Here is a 26,198-nt window from a genome sequence, read left to right on the forward strand (position 1 = left end):
CCTAGGATTTTTAATGTATTTGTTTATTTTTGATTATCTTAACCTTGGGTGTAATTTTAGGGGGACACGACATGGACATGTCTCCTTTTTGCAAATTTCCGTTTTTGTCCCCTGCAGTTTTTTTTCATTCATCTTCCATACCATGTGTCAGGATTTTATTTCATATTATTATACACTTTCTTGCAACAAAGAATACACTTTGCTTAACTTTTGAACTCGCTTTGCTCATTATTATTAGTGTCATGCTTGCACCAAAGTACCTTGGTTCAACTAAACAAAGAGAAGCCGAAACCCCTTGGACTGCTTGGAGTGGACACAACAAAGAGGACACCTTGAACTGCACTTGAACTCCACCACAAACACTCCACGAGACTTTCAGACATTCATTTGTTTTTACTATTGAGATCTCACTTGTGTTTCCACCCTTCCCCTTTAGAGTTGAGACGTACATTGTAATCAGGACTCTTATTTAATAAAACAACAGAAAAGACGTGGATGTCGGAAAAGAGTTGGGATGTTGCCTGAACGGTCATTCTCCTGCCATGTGAAAATTCCAGAAGACTCTTATTTGGCCATGCATTTGGGAATGCCAAATGGTGAACCTAACATTTAATGGTCCTTCAAGCTTGGGAGTCACTATACAGAAAGGGATCCAGAGGCTGAGCCGACATCTGGTGAAGACCATGCCCATGGCATTTACGACCCTTTTAACTCGCTGGACTTCGGCTCTGAAGCTAGGTACCCAAGGTTGACGACTTATCTAAAAGAGTTGAAGACATCTCTGGTGAGCCCATGTGAATATGTCCATTAGTGAGAGGTTTCCGAATGTGTGAGCTCAGTTAAATGATCATATAGATGTACATTCGTGGAAGGATTCCGAACGTTCGAGCCTGGGTGAAACTTTCATCATTTTTTATTTTTTTACTTAGTACACATTTGCTCAGTGGTGTAGGAGTTTTGTTTGCACTAACCATGCACTTTTTGCACACAATCTGAGTTTGAAGTGTAGATACACAGTGTGGCAGACCCTCAAGTGACACCATGAACAATTATTTAACAGGGTTTCGAAGAGAGGCAGGCGGCCCGGTGGGGGGCAAGTGGTTAGCGGGTCGGCCTCACAGCTCTGGGGTCCTGGGTTCAAATCCAGGTCGGTCCACCTGTGTGAAGTTTGCATGTTCTCCCCGGGCCTGCGTTGGTTTCCTCTGGGTATTCCAGTTTCCTCCCACATTCCAAAAACATGTGAGGTAGTCTGATTGGACACTCTAAATTGCCCCTAGGTCTCGGTGTGAGTGTGCATGTGTGACAGGGTGAAGTAGTTGATGTTATACATGAGTGCAGGTGTTAAGTTAAAAAGGGACTCATGCCGCGTAGCATGCGTTAAACACACGGCGATGACGTAATGGGCACGCGCAAGTCACGCAGTGATTAACCAATGGTCATAGACCTTGGTATAGTATAATAACGGGCTATTCAGACATTTCTCTAAGTTGGTTTGAAATACAACAAAGGACCTGTCTGATTATTTCACCCGTCTTTTAAAGGCGAAATACTTCTACCCGTGAAAAATCGCGGGTACAACATTTTTGGAGGCACCGCTGGGATTGCTGCTTAGATGACCAGTATTCACAACCTGACTACTGAATGCTGAGCCAGCAGAACCAACCACATCCAGGAACAAGACAGTGAGGAGAGGCGTTGTGGTGAAAAGGGACGTGAAGTTGGCAGAGTACTCGTCATCTGAGGCCAGTAGAGATCATCAGAGAGACGGTAAAAACGTGCCAGTTCAGTGCTCACACTTTTGCATCATAAACCAAACTCCTACTGTGTTGAGAAAATGGAAATGGAACGGGAGCAGTTACGCCTGGAAGTAGAAGAAATGTTGCACAAGCTAACAGTTAATGACCTGTTAGAAATATGTGATTTCCTTAACATAGGGAGTCCGAAACGCATATCAAAATTCAAATTGTTGTGTCACATCGCTAACCACCTGGAAAGGAACGAACTCAAAGACGAGGACCAAGGTATGTCTGAGTTGTTAAAATTAAAAGAGGGGATAAGGATGTTGTATGGAGACAGAAGACTGGGGTGGCAGAGACTTTTTGGGGCAAAGCAGGCAATAAATAGTGAACACTTGGTCTCTCTTGAGCGCGAAAAAATTCTCAAGAGGGACCTTGAAGCCATGAAACAAGAACAAGCTAGGCATAATGAAGAGAGCGATAAGCGAAGAAGAGATTTGTTGGAGCAGCTCTCTGCGAGAAATGAAGCTATAGAAATTTACAAAGCTGAGAGAGAAAATCAGCGGTACGAAATTATAGAATTGAAGAACCAGCTTGACAAAACAGTTGGCTGTTTAGCAAAGGCAGCAACAGATGTGGAGGCAAAAGAATTGAAACTTTTATCTTATGAAGAGGAAATAGCCCAGACATGGGCAAACTACGGCCCGCGGGCCGTATACGGCCCGTTAGACAATTTAATCCGGCCCGCCGAGCTTGTCCAATAAATAAAATAATAATGCTTCATAAATCATTCATTACATCTTGTCCATGCAATACCGTGTTTCACCTATAAATGGCGCGCTGACATTTAGGCCTTTGTTGAGTCGCGCCTTTCTCTTTATTTATCCCTCTTTAATTTTCTCATTGTCATTTGAGCCCTTCTGTAAAAATGAGCGGACCAAAGAAAAGGAAAGTGGACAGTGAGTGTCGTGTATTTAATAAAGAGTGGACAACTAAATATTTCTTCACTGAAGTCCGATCAACCGCTGTATGTCTGATATGCCAAGAAACTATTGCTGTTTTCAAAGAGTACAATATCAGCCGTCACTTTGCCACGAAGCATGCAAACTACGCTAGCAAGCAGTCAACACAACAACGAGCGGCTACTGCTCAGAGATTGGTGGCTAATTTGCAGAGTCAGCAGAATTTTTTTCACCGGCAAACTGCAATTCAAGAGGCAAGCACAAAGACAAGCTTTTTGCTGGCCTTCAAACTGGCAAAGGCTAGCAAGCCTTTCTCCGAAGGCGAGTTTTTGAAAGAATGCATGATAGAGACAGCTGGTGTTTTGTGTCCGGAGAGCAAAGGCAAGTTCGAAAAAATCAGCTTATCACGCAGGACAATAACTCGCCGTGTGGAACTCATTGATGAAGATATAGTGAGCGAGTTAAACAAAAAAGCGGCAACCTTTGAGTTATTTTCATTAGCGCTTGATGAAAGTACGGACATTAAAGACACTGCTCAGCTCCTCATTTTTATCCGCGGGATAAACAAAAGTTTTGAGATAACTGAGGAACTTTTGAGCATGGAGACGCTGAAGGGGAAAACGCGAGGCGAGGACGTTCAGCATCATGAACATCAACAAAGCCCGTCACAGATCAAAGTTAACTGACCAACACCTCCGATCTATCCTGAGACTTTCCACAACAAAACTAACACCAAACTTTGATGCACTGGCAAAAAAGGGAGACCAACAACACTGTTCCCACTGAAAGTTCGAGTTTTTCTACTATGATAAAAAAATTGAAAGTTTGAAAGGGCGCATCTTTTAATTACGCACTGCAGCGGGACAGAAAGGATTGAGGTTAGTCGCCTATGTTGTTGGGTAGTAATGTTTTGAATGTTGAAAGTTATATTCATCAAGATTTCAATAAATTTTGATATTTGTTTTACTTGGTGCCTTCAATTGAATTGTATTAAAAACAGATGCAATCTCCAGGGTTGATAGATCACAGTTTTCTATTCTAATCTATTTGGCCTACTATTTCTCTTGTACATTTGGAAAATGCAGTCCTCAATGTTAGTGAAACGTGTTGAACATTTATTTGCATGTGCTTGCTGTACTATGAGGTTTGGATACTACAAGCAACGCTTTATTATATTTGGCCCAGCAGTCAATGTACTGCTGTGGCCCCTTGTTCAAATTTTATAACCCATAGTGGCCCGCAAGTCAAAAAGTTTGCCCATCCCTGTTCTATACTCATAAGTTATAATTGTTTTTGCAACAAGTACATTGTTTGGATTATAACGGGTTGTTAATATGTTACTATGTAAAAATTTGAGTGTTATTGTATATTATGTTTTGTGTGAATTGCTTTGATATAACTAAAGTTGGTTTGAAATACAACAAAGGACCTGTCTGATTATTTCACCCGTCTTTTAAAGGCGAAATACTGCCACCCGTGGAAAATCGCGGGTACAACACATGGTTGTCCGTATCCTTGTGCCCTGCAATTGGTTAGCTACCGATTCAGGGTGTAGTCTGACTCAAGCACCCCCTGCAACCCTAATGAGGATAAAGCGGTGCACATAATGAGATGAGATGAGAATTCAGAACCTTGGTTGGCTGTTGATTGCCTTTGTCATGTTGTCCAACCAGGTGCTGACCTGTTTGGATAGTGTTAGACTACAAGCCCTGATATCTGACTCTACCTGACTATAACATTTTTTATCTATATTAAACTATAACGGGCCTGTCGTCTTCACAAAGGGCATGTTCAAAATTCGAAGAGACGACCAAGATGCGCTGGGTTTCTCCACAGAATATTTATTCCCAACTGTTGGTAAAAGAACAAATAAAGGTATCCTATGAAGTACTTTTATTTTTTTTAACTGCCAGCAGTCATCATCAGCACAACTAATTTAGTAAATAAATCTTCATTTTTGCATTTCTATTTGTGTGAAAGAGCTCAAGTTCAATTGGTAGTTTATTACAAAATCAGTCTATATTTTCATTGTTTTTGTATTAATATTTTGAATGGTTGGGCCAATGGGTGAATGGATAGCATGCCTGCCTCACCGTTATGACTTTCCTGTGTGAGAATGCATGTTTTCACCGCACCTGAGTTTCTACTCTCTGTACTCTGGTTTCCTTCGGCAATTGGTTAGCATTGCGCAAAGGTAAACTTTAGGAACCCTTGGGAATTTTCTGTAGGAGAGGCAGAGGACATAGATGCAGTTCTCAGTAGTCCAGTCCGTTCAGGCTCTTCCTTATTTAGACTACGGTTATCAGGAGCAAAGCAATTATACTTTGTTGCAAGCAAACATATAATAATATGGAATTAATCACGTTGAGCAAAGTAAGTTTGAAAGTGAAGCAATGCATTCATTGCAAGCGAATATATAATAAAATATGAAATACATTCCTGACATTCTGTCTTCATTCTGTTGAGCTGTTGATGATGACTTGCTGTGTTTCTGGAACAATGGTATGTTGTGTATGAAAATATTCAACAGAAGACGTGTCAATGTGCATGAATTGTTTATCTGCAAGTATCCCCTCTTTGCTTATCTTTTACCAAAATGTGATTTCAATCATTTTATTGATAATGTGACGGCTGCTGCTAGCACTCAAGGGTCTATTATTTGATTACACCCCTGTGTGCATGATCATTTACCTAAATTGATGGATTGAAGAGTTAAGAATGGTTGGCTTCTATGTGTTTGCCTGAAATATGATCAAGGCATTACTGTAGGCTTCCAAGCCTGCATTACTGTCAAGGGACCCAGAGTAGTAATCACCAAAACAGGATATACAGGATTTGTGTGGGAGAGTTAAAGCATGAGACAAATAAATGATAGAGGGAGGTTGTATTCAATTTTAGCCTATTACGTGGTGGATTTATTTCATTACACTGATAGCTATTTTGTAATTTGCCTTATAGATTTAGTGAATGAAAAGAAATGAGTGGGATGGAGTCTCCAAGGGATTGAGGGAGGAGTCTGGAGGGAAGGGCACAGACTGAGGGAGGGGCTCTGTTTTTGTCTTCAGCTGGAACAAGACTAGACAGAGCAAATGCCTAGGGCTTCGTACAGCACTTTTCCATTCTGCTGTCTCATTTTTGCCTAGTTTATTAATTGCCGAGCACATCAAAACCTCATATTGCTGCAATGGATAAATTCCAGACTGTCCTGCGTTTCCTCATGAACCAGAAAGCCACAATTGGCTACAGTTTTATGGCTCTCCTGACGATAGGTGGGGAACGAGTCTTTTCCATGGTCTCCTTTCAGTGTCCCTGCAACCGTGACCAGAACTTTGCCTATGGACTCACATTCCTGCTTGGACCTGCAGCTGTCCTTCTGATGTTGGGTCTCTTCTTCAGTGCCAGGTTGTGGAGGCTTTACACTGGTTGCTGCCTCAATCCAATAAAGCTGTGTCCGCGCGGAAGATGTTGTGGATGCTTTCGAGTGTTCATAAACATCTTCACGGGGGCTTGTGTCGCTCCTATAATGTGGCTCTGTGTTGCTCTGCTCAATGGGACATTTTATGAATGTGCTGTCAGCGGTCTCAATGACAACCTGGTGGTGGATATATTATGTAAGAACAAGACTATGAAGTGCCGAGAAGAGTTGGCCCGTGTTCCCTGTGGCAGGTCTAAGTTAACTGCTGAAGACCGCATGGATTTGCTTCTAATGTTCAGGGCCCAATCTCAGGTAAAGGCATTTGAATCTTATAGTCATTATTTGAACACTTTATGGACTAGGTGATTACTACACTGCCACCGACTAGGAATTGTACCCAGACTGTACGCACCAAAGTCAGACGGAATAATAACTGCAACACTTGGTGGCTTGATGTATTTTTAATTATATAATTTAATATATATTTATAATTCTTTAGATAGTTGATGATATACAGTGGGCCAAACAAGTACAGTGTTCCCTCGCTACTTCGCGGCTCAGCCACCACGGACTCAGAGCTTCGCAGATTTTTTTGGAAAAAAATAAAAAATAAAAATACAAGTATTACATTGAGACAACATATTTTATTTATATTTTATGTTTTTTTTTTTTGTTATAACATGAATTTCACTCTCTCTACCCGTATTCTATATAGTGTACTGTATACGGGGGGTAAAAATCTCTATATATTTTTTTTGGGAATTAAATTCAAATTAAACATTTTTGAAGGAGAATCCCTACTTTGCGGAAATTCACTTATCGCGGGTGGTCCCGGTCCCCATTAACCGCGATGACCCGGGAACACTGTATTTTGTCAAGCACCAATTGTGCAAGTTCTCCTTCTCAAAAAGATTAGAGAGGCCTGTAATTGTAAACATGGGGAAACCTCAGCCATGAGAGACAGAATGAGGAAAATAAACAGAAAATCAAATTGTTTGATTTTTAAAGATGTTTTGTCCAAATTAGAGTGGGAAAGAAATAAAAATCATAACGTTTCACCAAACAGACATTTCGCCGAACGGACGTTTCGCCGAACGGACGTTTCGCCGAATGCACGTTTCGCCAAACGTACGTTTCACCAAACAGACGTTTCGCCGAACGGACGTTTCGCCGAACGGACGTTTCGCCGAACGGACGTTTCGCCGAACGGACGTTTCGCCGAACGGACATTTCGCCGAACGGACGTTTCGCCGAACGGACATTTCGCCAAAACGGGATTCGCCCGCTCACCCCACCCCGGATCTTGTATGTTTTTTAACCTCGGCACAAAAACAACACAATGAGAAACATCCCCACATTTATTTGTTTAATAAAATAATAAATGAAACACTTTTTTTTGGCGAAACGTCCATTCGGCGAACTGTTCGTTCGCGGAACATCCGTTCGGCGAACTGTTCGTTTGCAAAACGTCCGATCGGCGAACTGTTCGTTTGCGAAATGTCTGTTCGGCGAACTGTTCGTTCGCAAAACGTCCGTTCGGCGAAACGTCCGTTCGGCGAACTGTTCGTTCGCAAAACGTCCGTTCGGCGAAACGTCCGTTCGGCGAACTGTCCGTTCGCGAACTGTCCGTTCGCGAAACGTCCGTTCGCGAAACATCCGTTCGCGAAACGTCCGTTCGCGAAACGTCCGTTCGCGAAACATCCGTTCGCGAAACGTCCGTTCGCGAAACGTCCGTTCGCGAAACGTCCATTCGCGAAACGTCCGTTCGCGAAACGTCACTTCAGTATTAATGGCAGGCCTAACAAAAAAATACACATTTATTCATCACTTATTTATTGATTATTTATTTATCATTTATTATCATTTTATTTTTGCACTTCATGGTGAAGCTTTAAATCTTATTATACTTGTATAATGAAAATAAAAGCATTTATTACAATTCAATAATGATGAGCATCATCTGGTCTTTCTCGTGTTTGCAGATTCTGGGCTGGTGCATTATTATCATCGCTGCCACATTTGGGCTTCTTGGTGCCTGCTACACGAACTGCCGTTCTAAAGTTAGCTATCTGCAGCTCACATTCTGGAAACACTATGTGGAAAAAGAAAGGGAACAATTTGATGCCTACACTGTGGAGTATGCCTCCAAACTAGCTGAAAGAAACCTAAAAAGTTTCTTTGAGAACAAGGATCCTGATCCGTTTCCTTTCCCCAACCACAAGGCTTGGGAGGAGATTTCTGCCCTCTACACCTTCTCGAGGAGCGAACAATATTACAGTACCCTACAACGTTATGTGGAGAGAGCAGACAGGGACTTTGCACCGGAGAAGAGACCAGTCATGGACTTGGAGCATGGGATTGAAATGAAATAAAATGAATGCTATTGTTTTTTTTAAATTAATTTGCATGATGCTTTCACAAGTTTGTTATGCAATGTGAAAAATGAGCGGACTAGGATGGGGCACTACTCACACCTTTGAATACATGTTATTTGGTCATTTATTCAATAAAATAAAATAAAAAATAAAATAAAAAAAAAAAAATATATATATATATATATATATATATATATATATATATATATATATATATATATATATATATATATATATATATATATATATATATATATATATATATATATATATATATATATATATATATATATATATATATATATATATATATAAAAATGTGTCTACTTTCCTTAATAATAAATTTTTGATGTTATTATTGATTCTTTTTTATGTGTCTCAGCTGTAGCTGCAGTAAAGGTTTTATAGCTATAAAATACTGAATTGGATTGATTCACACGTAGCACTACTGAAGGCTTAGGTGTGAAATGCCCGGCCCGTCACTGCTACTACTTATATTACTTATTTATTGTGTTGAGCAGTTATTTATCAATTACTATTTAGTGATTATTAATTTATCATTACTATATGTGTGTTGATTTTCCATGTGTTTTCTTGTTTGTTGTTGCGTCCATAGCTTCAACAAGTGGTGCGACTTGGTGCTGAATGTCTCCAAAACCATGGAACTCATCTTGGAATTCAGACAGAACAAGCCGCTTCGCTCTGCTGACTTCACTTGGACTACTTAATTATTTTTTTCTTATTATTTTATTTTATTTTTTATATATTTAATTATTTTATATTTTAATTATTTATGTATATTTGCATGTATTTTGTTTATTTTTGTATATTTTTATGTATTATTTTATTTTTTATATATTTAATTATTTTATATTTTAATTATTTATGTATATTTGCATGTATTTTGTTTATTTTTGTATATTTTTATGTATTTTATTTATTTTTGTATATTTTATTTATTTTCATATTTTTTATTTATTGATCTTTTAGTAATTATTTATTAATCATTACTATATATGGATTTTGTATGTGTTTGCTTGTTTGTTGTTCTGCCTATAGTGGTGCGACAAAACCATGGAACTCGTCCTGGACTTTAGATGGAACAAGCTCGCTCCATTTTGCTAACCTCACTTGGACTACTTATTTATTAATTGATTATTTATTTATTTATTATATGTATTTTTGTTGTTATTTGTGCACTACATGTTGAAAGCTTTAAAACTCATTATAGTTGTATAATGACAATATAAAGTATTCTGTTAAATTCAATTCAATTCAAATCAATCTTGTTCCACATCTGCCCTCGTTGCTCAAGATGTGACGAAGGATTCGCGCATGTGCAGTGGCAAAAACAAGTCGACATCTTTTAACAATATTGTAGTGACACCATAGAAGAAGAAAAAGACGAAGAGAAGAAAACGCACCGGTTATATGTGCAGACAAAAATAATAGATAACAACTACACCGATTGCGATTGGGATGCCAACACGGTCATTATATTGTTGAAACCGACAAAAGTAAAAATAAAGATTGTACTTACGCACGTGTTATATGTCAGGACACGGACCTCTGCTTTTATTTTTTTTACTTTTTTTTTAAAGATGAGGATGCAATCGATTTGAACAGATGCAGGCAGTGGCAGTGCATGGCGGCTGCACGAACAACCACGGTGATGATTTTGCAAACTGCTAGATAACCTGCTGCAACACGAAAATGACAGACTACGCAGAAGAGCAAAGGAATGAGCTAGAAGCAATTGAGTCGATATACCCAGACTCATTTACAGGTTTGAATTCCTTCATGTTGACATACAGAAAATACGGCTAACACTTAGGTAGCTACGGCTAGCAATGGATCCCAAAAAGCTCGAATTACTCCAAACAGTACTTTGTGAAGATCAGGCAACCTTTTTTCAGTAGAATACTATATTAGATCATGTATTCAACTATGTTAATAATAAAATGTTATCGCATATTCAATAGCATTGTATCGTAATATGTACCTGGCCACTCGCCATTCAACGAGGACGAAACTCAAAGGTAGAAAAGTTATATAGTAAGGTGGTACCTCAAGATACGTGTTTAATTCTTTCCAGGACTGAGCTCGTATGTCAATTTTCTCGTTACTCAAATGAACGTTTCCCATTGAACTAAAAACAAATTCATTCGTTCCAACCCTCTGAAAAAAACACCAAAAATAGGATATTGGATTGGATTTTTAAAATTTGTTTTAATTCGCCATCTATTAACAAAGTAACTTAACTAGTGGCTTAATTTTACTAAAATGTGTCTAATGGTACTAAAATTATTGTATTTCGAAGGTGGGGCGGACGGGGGGGGGGGGGTGCACCTCAACGCACTCATAACATAACTTAAACAAATTCAAATGATTATCATTACTGACTTGAATTACGATGCAGACACTCAAAAATAAGTGTAATCGAACCTAACACTAAATTTAGTTTCACATTTTGATACCTTTCTTCTCCCCGGTGGCTTTTTGCCCAGGCTCAACACTGAATGGGTTGTTTGCTTTTGTCTTCTCTTCAACATATTCCCAAAATGATGAAAACAAATGTCCTCACAATAGGATAATGCACGACCACATCAGGAAGTAGTGTACTCCTTTCGTAGTAGCGAGTCAGCTCGGCCATGCGTACACCATCATGCACTGACTAACGGAGAAAAAAAACATTGAGAATGTAACACTCCGCCCAGTGCTCGTATAGACATTTACACAAGGGAGTTGCGGCGAGATGATGTTCTCAAAGCAGCCTCTCGCGTAAGCTATATGCTCGTATATCAAAATTTGTCTTGTATCTTTAGGTAAATATTTGCTCAAAATTTTACTCGTATCTCAAATTGCTCAAATGTCAAGGTATTACTGTATGGGTGGATTTAATCCTATGAATTTCATACAATTGTAGTGCTTTCGGAGGATCCCATAAGTTTCACTATCACTGTAACGTCAGACGCGGGGGAAAATGGTGAAAGTGAGTATATTGGTTAAATGTACTGTCACATAACAATACTCCTCTTGGTACGTCATAAAACCAGACAGCATAAATGGAATACCCATTGTTTGTTTCCCCTTGTAGCCGTAGAAGCAACTTTAAAGTTTATGTATGTAGAATCGTACCCAGATGACCCGCCACTGTGGGAGGTCCACTCCCAAGAGAACCTGGAAAATAATGATATAGAGGACATTCTCACACTACTACAGCAGCAGGTCAGAATTTCATAATACAACTAACTACCACAGGATTGTGTGTCACTAACAGGATTTGTCTTTACATTTTTTTCTCTGCAGGCAGAAGAAAACCTGGGCATGGTGATGATATTTACTCTGGTGACAGCTGTCCAGGAAAAACTTAACAAAATTGTGGACCTGATGAAGACCAGACAAGAAGAGGAAAAATTGCGGCAAGAGAGGGAGGCGGAGGAAGCAGAAAAGGTAAGGCACTACATAAAAATGTCTATAATTCTTCATTTAAGACATTGGAATACAGTCCAGAATTTGTAGAGATGCCCGACAGCCAATTCTTTTTTTTTACACAGAAAAATGAAATGACGGTTTACAATGAACTTAACATGTAATGAAACTTGTTTAATATAATGAAAGAACTGCACGTGTTTAATAGGTAGCATTTCAAGGAACAGTGGTAACAATTGAGAACTTCCTTGCATGGAAAGCCAAATTTGAGCTTGAAATGGTTGAGTTACGGAGGAAAAGACAGAAAGAAGAGGAGCAATCGGGAAAAGCAAAACTCACCGGTAAATACTTCACTTTTCTCTTCCTCAAATCTGCTGTTACTTTTGGGTTTCTTTCAGTGATATGTTCGATTTGCAGCATCTCACCTCATTTTCTGAGCGTGGGGGGTGCTGGAAACTATCCCAGCTGACTTTGGGCCAGAGGTGGGGGACACCTAACCCTCACACCCATACCTTGGGGCAATTTAGATTTTCCAATCAGCCTACCATGCATGTCTTTGGAATGTGGGAGGAAACCAGAGTACCAGTAGAAAATCCACACAGGGAAGAACATGCAAACTTCACTTGGGTGAACCGACCTGGATTTGAACCCAGGTCTCCCACCGTGAGGCTGAGGCGCTAACCACTCAGCCGCTGGCCCGCCTCGATTTATTGTCAAATGAACAAATATTACATATTGAGAGTGATGCAAATATTTTTCCACAGGCAAACAACTGTTTGAGAGGGACCACAATCTGGACACGTCAGACATCCAGTTCCTTGAAGATGGTAATGTTTGAATGATATTTTACATCCCATGTTTATAGTCTGTGGGTAGGAGCCATGAATTATGTTGGTTTTTGTTCACAATTATCAATGTACAGACGCTCCCCTACTTGCGAACGACTTACGTTCTGAGCGCTTGTTCATAAGTAGAAATTGTTCATAAGTCGATTCAGTGCTATATTTTTTATTATAATTTGTTTAAGGCCTGTATGAGTATAATGAAAGTTTATATAAATGTATTTGTATTTTTAAGAATTGTATAAGTAACCAGCATTGGTTTTTACTTAAAAAAACATTTAATAAAATGGAGAGAATACATACAGTACTGTATATATACATTAGAGAGATGGGGGGAGAGAGATATACTAGAAACTGTCCGAAAGAAGCTATCTCATGAAGATTGCAGTTTTCTTTTTTTCATCATAAATGATGCGGTATCACTGTATGGCATCATTCGATTGATTTTCAACTTTTGTGCAACGTTCGATATTTTGGTCTTGCCGCCCGATCTTTCTGTTTATAAATGTTACGGACATTTGAACGATTCAAGTTGTATTCCCATACAACGATCACCACTTTCTCACGCGCATCAAGCTTCTTTATTATTGCCACTTTCGTTTCAAATGAAATGGCTTGCCTCTTCCTTGCGCCTCCCTCACTAGAAGCCTTTTGCTTTTCACCAACCATATTGATAAATGGATGCATGAGATATTTAATGATAAAAATGAAAAAGGTTCTTTGCGCACTGAAGATGCGTTCACGCACTTCCGCACTGCAACAAACTGGGCAGAGGAAGGTGGATGCTGGGTGAGCTGAGCTCATTAACCAAATACAAAATCGAACTTAAGAACATTTTTCGACGTAAACTCAATTTGCAGACATGTTCGTATGTATGTTGTTCGTAACTTGAATGTTCGTAAGTAAGGGAGCGTCTACTCAGTTTTCAAATTGAACTAATGATCTCAGAAGCATGAAGGGGACATTGTAACCAGTCAACTACTAGGCTGCCAAGCAATACATTCATTCATTTTCTGAACCGCTTTATCCTCATTAGGGTCGCGGGGCTGCTGGAGCCTATCCCAGCCAACTTCGGGCCAGAGGCGTGGGACACTCTGAATAGGTGGCCAGCCGATCGTAGGGCACAAGGAGACGGACAAGCATGCACATTCACACCCATACCTACGGGCAATTTAGAGTCTCCAATTAGCCTACCATACATGTTTTTGGAATGTCAGGGTAAATTTTAATAGATTAAAATATCTGGGGTTGGTTGTCCATGTACTCCTTGCAATTATATGCCCTCCAATTCAGGGTGTCCCCTAGTTGCTGGAATAGGCTCCAGCAAAAAAAATACTTAAAATAGTCCAATACAATAAATAAAAGTCCCCTTCATCTTTTTTTCACTTTTAATGCTCTTATTTTTTTGGTTTAAAATTTACTGTAAATGTATTAAGATTATTTTGTTGTTTGTAGCCATTAAATCTTTCACTGCAATTCAGTTATATACATCCATTTCAATTGTAAAGACTGGTATTGTGTGATCATGTTTCACTCAAGTTAACGGCGACAGACTTCAAATCCATTCGTTTGATTGAAGGATCACTGACAGTCGTCCTAGTCAAAATGGATTGAACAACTATCACCATCAACGGCAGCTAATGATATAATAGTACTTAAAACGAAATTAATACATTTTAATAATGTAATTCAACCCGATGAAGTGATCAGTCCCAATTTCCATTTACAGATTTTTAGACCAATTTACTGTATAGGGATTTTGTTGGCATAGATTCAGAATACAAAACCCCAATCTCTATCATAAATACACATTTCACTGAGTGTCCTCAATAAACCGTGTATATCTAACCCAGAAATGGGTAAACTATCCCACATAAGGCCGCAGTGGGTTTATGCTTTCATTCCAACCTTGAAAGAGGAAACATTTTCACAAATATGGTAATTTAGAAGTGCAATCGGTGTATTGCAATCAGGTCCTTCTTGTTTCAGCAGAAACCCCATTGGTTAAACCAGTGATTTTCAAACTTTTTTTGGCCACCGCCCCCTTCACCGCCGGGCCAAAATGCCAACGCCCCCCTCTTTACCCCTTTCCAACGAACGCTAGAACGACTATATTGCTAAATGTCACAAGAATTGGTTGATTCTTCAATCACAAACAGTTTGAAGACTAAAAAAAACAATTTTAATAAACAAAAATGGTTATCATTTATTCTTCACCTCGAATCATAAAAATTGATAGCTGATGCATTAAGCCGGTCGCTGTGCGCATACGTCTGTGGTTAAGCGTTGCCGGCGCGCTATTGTGTGCTCCTCTGCGGCTGACTGGATGGTGGTGGTTTCCCCAGTCGCCTGCATCGACGATAAACTCGCGACAATTAGTGATATACGGTATTTGCGCGCTGCTCGTGAGCGCTCGAGCAGACAACGTTTCTTGTTTCAATAAAGCTTGTTTTTTTTGTCGACTTTTTATTACAGACAATCAATTTTTCCGGTCTTTCTACAAACACCAACGTCACATTTTACTGTAATTGCTCCATCGCCCCCTTCACTATTTCAACACCCCCCATTCGCCTGTTTATTCGTCAGCGCCCCCCTGAAAGTTCACACCACCCCCCGGGGGGCGGTACCGCCCACTTTGAAAACCACTGGGTTAAACTGTCCGTGCTGGATCGGTTGGAACAAAACATGCACCCACAGCGGCCCTTTAGAATTGGTTTGGCCACACCTGATCTAACCCCTATTCTTTCTTACTTTTAGGTGGAAACAGTGTTGAGGTGGATGAATCTTTGTTCCAGGATATCGACGACTTGGATTTGGAGGATGATGACCCTGACTTTGACCCTGTAGAAATTGGCATTGATGATGTTTAAAACAGATGTACAAAATAATGAACTTGGAAATTTGTGGTGAATGAAACTTTATCCAACAAATGAACATCTAATGATACACTATCAGTAGTGGCAATGGGATTGTTTGTCACAGGAGTAATTTTTATGATTACCCTAGTTTTAAATTGGCTTTCCAAATAACTGACTTTAAGTTTGAATGCTGCCCATCAGTTTGACCTAGTAAGTAAACTGTATATTATGAGTCTCATAAGTAAAATTAAAAGTTGGAATTACTTCATTACTGATCATTTTGTTGAGAATAGTATGTGAAATATGGAATATATTTCTCATGTATTCTTGTATACTTTCATGTAGTTTAGTCACTTGAATAGAATTTTACACAGACGCCACCTTGTGGAATTTTACAGCAATAACACATAGGCACGTAATCTACTATGTCACCGCCAATGTTCCCTCTAATTTTTCGTTTGTCTGGGCAGAAAGACAACTTACCTGAGGACACTGAGTACCAGTGTGAGCAACATCATCATTGCTCGCTATGAGTACACACCAGTATCACACTTGCCACAAGCAGGTGCATGTCTACTACACGTAAATGATTTAGTATTAATACAATGTAATGATTAATATCTATGAATGGGCGGCCTGGCAGATGAGTGGTTTACGCGTCGGCCTCACAGCTCTGAGGTGCAGGGTTCAATTCCAGGTCGGTCCACCTGTGTTGAATTTGCATATTCTCCCTGGGCCTGTGTGGGTTATCTACTCCATTTTCCTCCCACATCCCAAAAAGATGCATTGTGCAAGTGCCCGAAACCCGGGAGGATTCACATCTTGATTTTGGATCACGATAAGTTGAACCAGAAAACTGATGTCGGCTTTTTCCCCATTGAGGGGAAAGGGGATCGACTTTCCGCTGCCCGGAAGAAGGAAGCGAATCCATCCCACCGGACGCAGAGCGCATCTGAGCGGTAAGGCACTGTTTAAATTAATTTGTAAAAACCAACCTAGCATAAGGCCCTGTTTTCCTACAAAAAGGGAAAATGCTCCATTCGCCAGAGAAAAATTGTGTATACTGTTGAGAAGTACATAAGACGGAAAAAAAATGTAAAGGTATACAATGGATTGAGGCTGTGAGTCGGCCTATCTCTGAGAAAAGGCCCTGCCTTTCTGGGTGATCCAGAGGGTGGCAATCCACGAGGTCGGCTGAGTGACATCAGTCTTCCAGAGGAGGCACGTCGCACCCCCGCCGTCCAGGGACTTTGAAGGTTGTGTTGAAAATATAGAAGAAATACTGTCATACTGTGCCAACAGAATGAAAGAGCTCAATATAAAAATATATATAGAATAATAACGATAAAATTTGCAAGTCATCTTCATAATGAGGAATATAAACCTAAAGCATGTGACAAGCTCGGAAATCATAACGTTTGCCGCGCAAAACCAGTATAAACGACCACTTAGGCGGGCAAATAAGATAATAAATTAAACAGGACTTTCCAAGAGGAGGTGAGTAAACACCGCCGTAAATAAAAAGTCAGAAATGCGTTACAGGAAAAGCGTAATATACAAATATAATTCTAAAACTTCTAATATAAGATGAGTGTCCAAAATGGGATTCGGATGCAGCAAGGAACTCCCAGCCGACATGCGGTTTATGCTGAAACATTTTCCTGATCATTGCACTCATGGAAGAATGGAGGAATAATTTGGACCGTTATAGCCCAAAAGAGACAACAACAACAAATTAAGAAGAAAATTAAAAATTAAGATGAACAAAAAAACAGCATGACAGCTTTGATTGATATTAGGCCAGATGAGGAAACTGGTCCTCTCCTCGGCCCCCTCTCTGTACCCAGGACACAATGTGGGGCCTGGAATGCATACGCAACAGCCTCACATACCACACGATGAAGCAAGGAGGGGTGAGCCAGAGCCCGCAGATGCCGCTGCAGGACCAGCAGGAGTTGTCAAAATGCATATGAGAGGACAAAAAGAGAAAAGGAATGGGGCAACTCTACCCTTCCTTGATGGCATTTCAACGAGTCTGGGCCAGAGTGAGAAGAAAGAAACAACTAAGGAAAAATCCACCCCCATGACTCACAAGACCTAATGCAGCTGGTGGAAAGAGTCCTGACCCGAGTGCGAGACACGAGGCGCCCCATACCACGCTATGACAAAATCAGCCACAAGAACAAGAAGCATGAATTCATAAATTCAGAGCAAGATTTGAAGAACTGTTCAAAATCCACAGTGTGATTGCAGAAGACCAAATTGAGAAAGTGGCGTATCAAGCCCAATTGAGTTAAGGGTTCCTGGAAGGGCTCCAGCCCCAAATAAAAAGGTTTGTGCAGAAGTACTGTGTCACCTACCAACCCATGGCAATGATATCAAACATGAAGACAATGCAGAAATGGCATTCATCCAAATTATTAGGTAAATTGTACCTGGCAAGTTTAGATAAGATAATTAATTTAGGATAGGCATGATTTCCCTTGGATGGAATAAGCATGATATGTTCAATGCACGGGAGATGTATCTTGTTTTGCCCTGAACATTTGAAATATGCTTTAGCGTGGGTCACATTAATGATTATTAGAATATTACGGATTACATTAGCATCAAACAATTGATGTCAACCAAACATAATTAACCTATTTCCTTTGAGAATGATTATTGCCACGAGACAGCAAAAAGTGACCAGCAGGCAAAAAGCCCCACTAGTGGGATGGTGCCTTATAGTAGTGATAAAAAATTGCAGACCACTGATGTTTGATTATCTATGAGTGTGAGCGTGAATGATTTGTCTTTTTCTGTTTCTGATTGGCCGAACACCAAGATATAATCAATCAATCTGATATCAAGGTGGAAAATTATTAAGAAATTTTAAATTAATATCTGAAATCGCCAACAAGCCTTTTTCTTCATGGATGGCGATGACATGTGGAAAATTATTTAATGAATTTTTTTAATGAAAATGCAGCAGCAGTACTCCAAATGTTAAACTTGAAGTGGAGGAACAAATCTGCTATGCAAAATTTGGGACCTCTGAGAAAAAACAAAAACAGTGCATGATATAGAATTCCAACGTACCATTGATTTAGTGATAATGGCATCCAAATTGTGTTGACAGAATAATTGACGGGATTGACAAAAGGTTCCATATTTCGTTAAGAAATCATTGCGCCTACATAACGAGGTCAACCGGACAACAAAATATGGAAATCCTATTCAGTAGACATACCAAACGCCATTATTCACTATCGGAACGGGATGATGAGGCTAATCTGGCTGACTACATAAAAGAAAAAAACTTAAAAGAAACTTTGAATTTGGGTTAGAAGAAGGAGACTGTGCTTCTCAACAGGAAACAGACTGGATCAACGGTGGTCCCAAGCGCCTGGGTGCTTATCCCAAAGTATAGAGAAGATACACTAGCAACCCAAAGAGAGAACGTCCATACCAAGTGTTGCTGACCAATCAGTAGACATGAAAATAGCCTAAAAGAGGATGCAGATCCCTTTGAGCACTGTAAGAAGGTTCTCTCAGTTGAAATGTTTGAGGGGACAGGTAAGATAAACTTTTTGATGTGATCAGACGAAATGGTAAGCACTCCAATATTGATTGGAAAGATGATTGCTCAGGGAGCATATTTCATATTGGTTTTATAGTCTCCACATAAGGAAATAAAGGTGAAAGCGTTTCAATTGAGACCAAAGCTTTTTACAGTGCGTTAAAGTAAATAATCAGAGAGAAAAGAGAAACTACAATAGATAGAAATGTAACTAGATTTTAATTGTATGCCTGACTATTTAAAATTATTGAGTAAGAAAGTTTTATAGGAGAAAAGACAATGGAATGTTACATTTGATAAAAAGACTTCTAGATTGGGGTATTTTGAATTCCAAACAACTGAGTTTAATATCCAACGCGATACACATTATTGAATGAATTGGGACTTGATTAGTATGCATTTTATAAGTAATGGGCCTTAATTGCTCTAAAGAACAGTTACGCTAAAAATATTAAACCTGACAAACAATGGGTGGTTATATTCTAGTGTGTTCAATTCTATTCAGAATTATAAATGTGTGCATTTGTTTCTGGATATTAATTGATGTGAATAACTATTGCAGAGAACGGGAAAGCTGTTTTCCTGAGGAGAAAGCAGCCTGGGTTTTGTATTTTCTTATTTTTAGTATGATTAGTTAATTTGTGTAATTGCAGGAAAGGACAAAACAAACATAGTTCTTAAAAAGGAAGCAGTGATAAAAAGTAGAATACCAGCTAGCATATTTAATTATGACTGATAAGGCATTTAGATTTTCTCAAACTATAGTGACGGAATAAGTTAGATTGATTTGTTGATGGCGCTACAAGAAGATACACGGATCGTCATTGCTGCACAGTATACACAACAAAAACTGAATCGATCTCAAAAACAGTATTAATTGATATGCAAAACATTGCACCACAGAAAAGATACATCAAGACACGGAACCATCTGCATACGGCTTATACACAGCTGAAGGCCGACCGTGCCTACCAAAGTATTTATTCCAGAAATGAGGCATGGAAGAAGCCATGTCTCAACAGGGGGGATCATGGACATGGTACAGCGTGTGTTCTATGTCCCACAGGTCTAAATACCTACTTTAAAGATTTGTTGTAGGAACTATATAATTTGTTACAGACATAACCTCCGGCCCAAACAAGGGCAATGTCCAAAAGGTACCTACATATTTGAAATTAAACACTTAGGAATAAGTTTAAAAAACACTGCTCATACCATCCGCAGAGCGTGGGACTGGTAGAGCAAACAAATGGTACGATAAAACCAAGGCTTAAGATAACCATGGAAGAGATAAAGAAGCCATGGCCAGAACGCCTAACACTGGTCAAAATATGTATGAAGATAGTACCAACTAGCTCATGATTAACACCTTTTGAGATAGTTCATGGAAGACCATTCCAACTTCCCCTATGGGGAGGTGAACCATGACAAGAGACTAAGGGCGAGGCAAATCCACTCACTGAGGGGATAGTAAAAATGTTTCGCGAAAAACGTATCCAAAGAACATGTGAGCTGCCTTGATCCCCTTTGTCTCCCTTGCAGGAGGTGGTGAAGCCAGGTGACTGGATCCTGATCCGAGTCATAAAAAGGAAGACCCATTTGTGTCCCAACTCACCATCCTCCACAGCAGCAAAGATCGTTGTAAAGTCAAAGTGGGTTCACCAATCCTAGGTCAAGGTAGTTCGAGACACAGGTGACTCTGAGTAGACTGGAAGTGGGACGGTGTCAAAAACCTGAAAAAAAAAGAAAAAAAAAATTAAACTTACGTTTACTCACCTGCCACGAGCACCCCTCACTTATTAACCTTGACTTCCCATAGACTTTGCACCTCTACACAGAAGCCACAATGAAACCTGTTGCCACCCACATCACAGTGACTGCACTGTCAGTGGCAGCTTAGGCATGTCTGAATGCCCCGCACACAGAGACTCAAGTTGGAATACAAGATGGTGACATACTCCTATCACAGAGGAGAGTGAAGTGGAATGAAAAGAACAATCCGGAGAACTACTATGAAGATGTGTGGTATAATTTCATGGTGTTGCAGAAGAAACTGATTGTTGTGAATGAAAGTTATGTGTGTAGTCTGTTGGGTTTACAGTGTTCCCTCGGTTATTGCGGTTAATGGGGACCGGGACCAGGCGCGATAAGTGAATTTCCGCGAAGTAGGGATTCCCCTACAAAAATGCTTAATTTGAATTTCATTAAAAAAAAAAATATTTTTTAAATATATATTTTTAATTTTTTTTGTAATTTTTTTTTACCTCCCTGTATACAGTACACCATATAGAATATGGGTAGAGAGAGTGAAATTCATGTTATTACAAAAAAAACTGTAAAATATATTGTTTTAATGTAATATTTGTATTTTTTTCCCCCAAAAAATCTGCGAAGCTCTGAGTCCGCGGTAGCTGAACCGCGAAGTAGCAAGGGAACACTGTATTCTGTATTACTTTTATACATATATGTGTAGTAAATCATTTCTATGTTAAATCATTATTCCTATTGTTCAAAAAGTGCTCGGGGTCATAAACAGTCGTCTGGTCCTCTCACAAGGACTGCTTATCCAAGGATTGTTTATCCGACATCTTACCCAGTCTGGTCTCCGGGGACTGTTTATTCTGGGTTTGCAGATACGAATATCTGCCACTTCCATAACACTTGTATAGTGTGCATACCTCGTGACGCACTTTGGGCTTCTTTATGTAATTGTTATATGATTGTTATGTCAAATGAAGGCGTGATTGTTTTAATCCAAATGAGGGTTCTTTACAGGTACCTGCAGCTGTGGCTCCATCCCTGTGACAAAGCCCTGCCCAGGCCAATACAGCTGTAATTAATTCCCAAATCATCCCTCCTTCAATCAAGATTCACTTCCTGCCCTTATTTAAACCCTTTTCAGTTGTCAGTTCGCCCTTGCCCTTGATGCCTTGATGCCTTGATGCCTTGCTGAGTTGCAGTGAGGTTGGTTTTAGTTTCCTGTTTTGTTATTGTTAAAATACCTTGATTGTTATTATAGTTACAGATGTTGTTTTTGCTTGCGCATGTTGAATTAATCAATAACCTCGTAATTGTTTTGATTTATGGCCTTAAAAGCCGTACGGGAATTACTGTTCGGGAGGATGCTTTGAAGACCAGGGGGAAGTCTTGTTGCTTTGATGTATGGCATTGATGTTAAGGTCCTTATCCATGATGCAATCAATTTAATTAAATGTCAATAATTAAATAAGATGTCTGCCTGCAGTGATTGATAATTACATCGGAAGGGTAATTATTTATGAACCTATCAGTCGTATACCCATTTCCACAAGTATCCCGACATCCTGAATTCACTGGATCTAGGCGTCGCACTTAAATCTGCAGTTGTGGAGATGGTCTAAGATGCATTCCTTTTAAGGGGAATGAACATAACGGTAGAAATCAATGCAAAACCACGTGATTCAATCTGGGGCAGTGATGTTCCTGGTGACCATAAATTTTGGTCCATCCCCCAGAAAATCATACTGTCACTACTTTCCCAACTTGGGGTGGATAAAGTTATGCTCTGTGTAAAGACATTGAACTGTTGCATTAGTGTTCATTAACCAAACTGTCAAGGCCCTATTTAAAAGCCCGGAGGGAAATGGGGTTTCAGGACCGGATGGTCCTGGATCTGATAACGGCCAAGGATGGAGGTGGGTGTGCCGTATTGGGAGAACACTGCTGCACCTTCATCCCAGATGAAACCAGTACATTACTCATGCCATAGCTAAAATGAAGGCCCTAGCCAACACCATGGCCAAGGATCATTCAGCCGTAGTTGCATCATTATGGTCCTGGTTTACAACCAGATCATAATTCTCCATTCTCATTGAATTTGCAACTCCTATTCTTGAGATTATGCTACTATTTTGAATTTTTGTGTGTGAACTATGATTCAAAACACAATCCAGGACACGATAGTAGCTTACAATGACATACAGTATCACCGCATGGGAAACCAAACTGGAGATTCTCGTACTCTTTTGAAGTGTGAGGGGTCCCTGGATGTCGAGTCTTCTGTGTAAAGGTACTCATCTTGACCTCAAAATTGTGTTATTTCATTAAGAGGTACGTAGAGGAATTTTCCTCGAGTGACCGTGAGTACCTCCGCCTTGACAAGTGACTTTGTTATTTTCCATACCCTGTTAAGACTAACTGTTAATATTTGTATTCTAGAACCTGGAGGGCAGGGATACAAATTGATGTTTAATGAAAATTCTTTCAAAGTTACTTCAGGGGGGAAATGTGAAATATGGAATGTATTTCTCATGTATAATTTCATTCTTTCATGTAGTTTAGTCGCTAGAATAGAATTTTACAGACGCCACCTTGTGGAATTTTACAGCAATAACACCTATGGGTGTGTCATCTACTGTCACCGCCCATTTCTTTGTACATGTATTCCTGTCTAAAGTTTGTTTCCGCCTACCTCTAATAAAAACACAGTTGAAGCTACTTTTGGGTGGGAGATTGCTTTGAGAAGCCTGGAGGGTAGTCACATCCTCCGGCCTTAACTTTGTTGCCTCCGCCTCCTCTGCAGAAGTGGTTAAAATCTAATTATTTCTGTCTCAGTGTGTACGCTGTGTCCGAGTTTATTTAAGTGTTGGCCAGTAGCCCCAACATATTACAAAAATACTTACAGTAATCCTTCGGATATTGAAGGATCATTCATTATAACTACCTATTACATGTTTTTCCGCCTATACAGAAATAGTTACACACAGTACAATTATCAAGAAGTGTATTCATTAAATGTTACAGCTATAAGGATATGAAAAGACTAATGTATTAATAATTAAATGTAATCTTTATATTTAAACAATTGTAAGTATTTTAAATGCTGTACTTTCAGTAAAAATAGTTCCTTTCTGCTTGATACAAATCCAAAAAACTGGTTAATGGAAGTTTGAGTCCAAGTTCTTAAACGGGAGGCCCCTTTCAGCGCGGTACGGCTTCAAATTCGGGATGAAAGTTTGTGAAGGCTTACTTAAAGCAGGCTTTCCAGTTCTTCATTCAGTATACAGGCAGCAAGGCTTTGTTTTTAGTTGTATTTAGTCAATTTTGTCTTCTTGCGGCTATGTCTGGTCTACATTATCCGGGTTTTTGGAGAGATTAGCGTACTCGCCTGACTAGGCATGGGATGGAAACCTGTCAGGCAGGTAACAAAACACCCTAAAAAAACACCATTGCCTATTATAAACGAAAAGGGCAAAACAGTTTTTGTTGTTTACTTTTCAGAGCATGAGGACGGTCAAACTTGTTGAATAAGGCTGCTTTACCATGAAGCAAGCTAGCAGCATCCCCACACATAGAGCGTCAGGCGATTCGTGTGAACCTTGCCACTTTCAGTTCATTTTTTAATAAGAATGTCTGGGAAGGCATCCTCTTCCAAAAAAAAAACTAGTCGTGAAATAATTTTTGTCAACAATAATAGTAAAAACTTCCGATAAATATTTGATCATTTTAAACTGCAATTACACCACCCGACCATGACAGGCACTCTGGTGACATGAACGCTAGTTCCAGACCAACGCTCAGGAGAAGAGTATGATCAGGAAATATGTATTTACATTGGTTAGCAATAAAAGCTAACACAGCATGAACGCAAAAGGACATTAACACGGCCAAAATTAGCGATTATGAGATGCAGGACAACATAGCCTATCCACTAAAAGATCCAAGCAAATTCTCCCGGGCATTTTCTTTTTTTTTTTTAAATGTCTTGTTAAATACGTATGCACAAAGAGCAGACATACTGAAAATGTCCTGAACCCGCTATCCTGTAATGTCTTTTTTTTACTTGATATCAAGGTATTTCCCCATTTTTTATAAATGTTCTGAAAAAAAAACGTAGTTATCTAGGGTTAAGATCATGGCCATATGTTATGTAAATTTACATTATTTTGTGAGGCTGAAAATAGTCTGCTTGCCAAGGTGATGAGTTCAGTTGAATATTTAATTTCTTCTTGCGCAGCAACTTTTGGATTGAAGGCAAATTTATAAAAATGAAGACACCTGTCAAAATTTCTGCAGGTTTTATTCTTTACTTTTCATTATGTATGGAGGGAGTTTTCTTATCTTTATTGCACAATGGAATAACAAAAACACTTTTTACAATCATCCTTTCTTATTCTGTATTCTTATTAAGGTAACTATTTGATAGGTTCACCAATAAGTATTCCCCAAATTCACCTTTCAATGAAGGAGGCATTTGAAATCATATCCTTTAATTTTTGCAAGAGAAACGATCCACATGCGTCTCCTGTCAGATCATTCTGAAGAATCCATGTCCAACATGGCGCCGTTCAAGCGGGAGCCTGTGGCAGTAGCACTGCACCAAGGGTGTCACTCTTATGTTTTTCATGTTTTACAGCCCTTCTATTTTTTTTAAATGCCATTTTTATATTTCTTAATACATTCCTTTTTACTTTCCTTTGTACTTTATACTTTTTACTTTAATGTTTTTACAACTTTCCTTGTTCTGTTAGCTTGGCATCTTTCAGCTACTTCTTTTTTTTTGGAACCAGCCAGCCATGCCTACGCTGTCACACACATGGAACTAGCTGTTACAATACGCAGTAGAAGGAGCAACACCTCGGTACCGCCGGAGGTGCGGAGGTGGACAAAAGTGCCCGGAGAAGAGTCAATGCTTCTGACCAACCATTCCATCGTGTGATGGGATGGAAGAGTTGTCGGCGCCTACCAGCAATGGAGTCGAGGAATTCTGCCCTGCTGCTGAAGAGCGACTCTGCATATTCTTCACCTCGGTCACAGTCTACAGAAGTTCTCCATCTCGTGAAAGACTTCAGACTTCCTGTGTGTGGTTCCAGTTTTTGTCCAACTTTACAACGTCTTTTTGAGTTCATTTTAGCTACCGCAACCAAAATGGCGGTGTTTAAGCGGCAGCCGGCGGCCGCGGTAGCTCTGTCCACTCTTGTTCATTTTGTGTTTTAATGATTTGATGATTCCATTTACTTTGATTAGCTTTGTACTTT

At 39.5% G+C, this 26,198-nt stretch overlaps 2 protein-coding genes across 2 annotated transcripts; both read left to right on the forward strand.

Moving 5' to 3' along the window:
- Window positions 1-5,769: 5,769 nt before the first annotated feature.
- On the forward strand, window positions 5,770-8,629 carry LOC144199409 (calcium homeostasis modulator protein 5-like). Its single transcript, XM_077721022.1, has 2 exons — window positions 5,770-6,425; window positions 8,096-8,629. The coding sequence occupies exons 1-2, from the start codon at window positions 5,883-5,885 to the stop codon at window positions 8,483-8,485; spliced, it is 933 nt and encodes a 310-aa protein (XP_077577148.1). The 5' UTR covers window positions 5,770-5,882; the 3' UTR covers window positions 8,486-8,629.
- A 1,219-nt stretch (window positions 8,630-9,848) lies between these two features.
- On the forward strand, window positions 9,849-15,888 carry rwdd1 (RWD domain containing 1). Its single transcript, XM_077721296.1, has 8 exons — window positions 9,849-10,005; window positions 10,090-10,274; window positions 11,415-11,480; window positions 11,586-11,716; window positions 11,798-11,941; window positions 12,129-12,261; window positions 12,685-12,747; window positions 15,520-15,888. Exons 2-8 carry the CDS (start codon window positions 10,202-10,204, stop codon window positions 15,630-15,632), a joined length of 723 nt encoding a protein of 240 aa, XP_077577422.1. The 5' UTR covers window positions 9,849-10,005; window positions 10,090-10,201; the 3' UTR covers window positions 15,633-15,888.
- The last annotated feature ends 10,310 nt before the right edge of the window (window positions 15,889-26,198 follow it).

This window comes from Stigmatopora nigra, chromosome 7 (genome assembly GCF_051989575.1).
Source record: "Stigmatopora nigra isolate UIUO_SnigA chromosome 7, RoL_Snig_1.1, whole genome shotgun sequence".
NCBI classification, from domain to species: Eukaryota; Metazoa; Chordata; class Actinopteri; order Syngnathiformes; family Syngnathidae; genus Stigmatopora; species Stigmatopora nigra.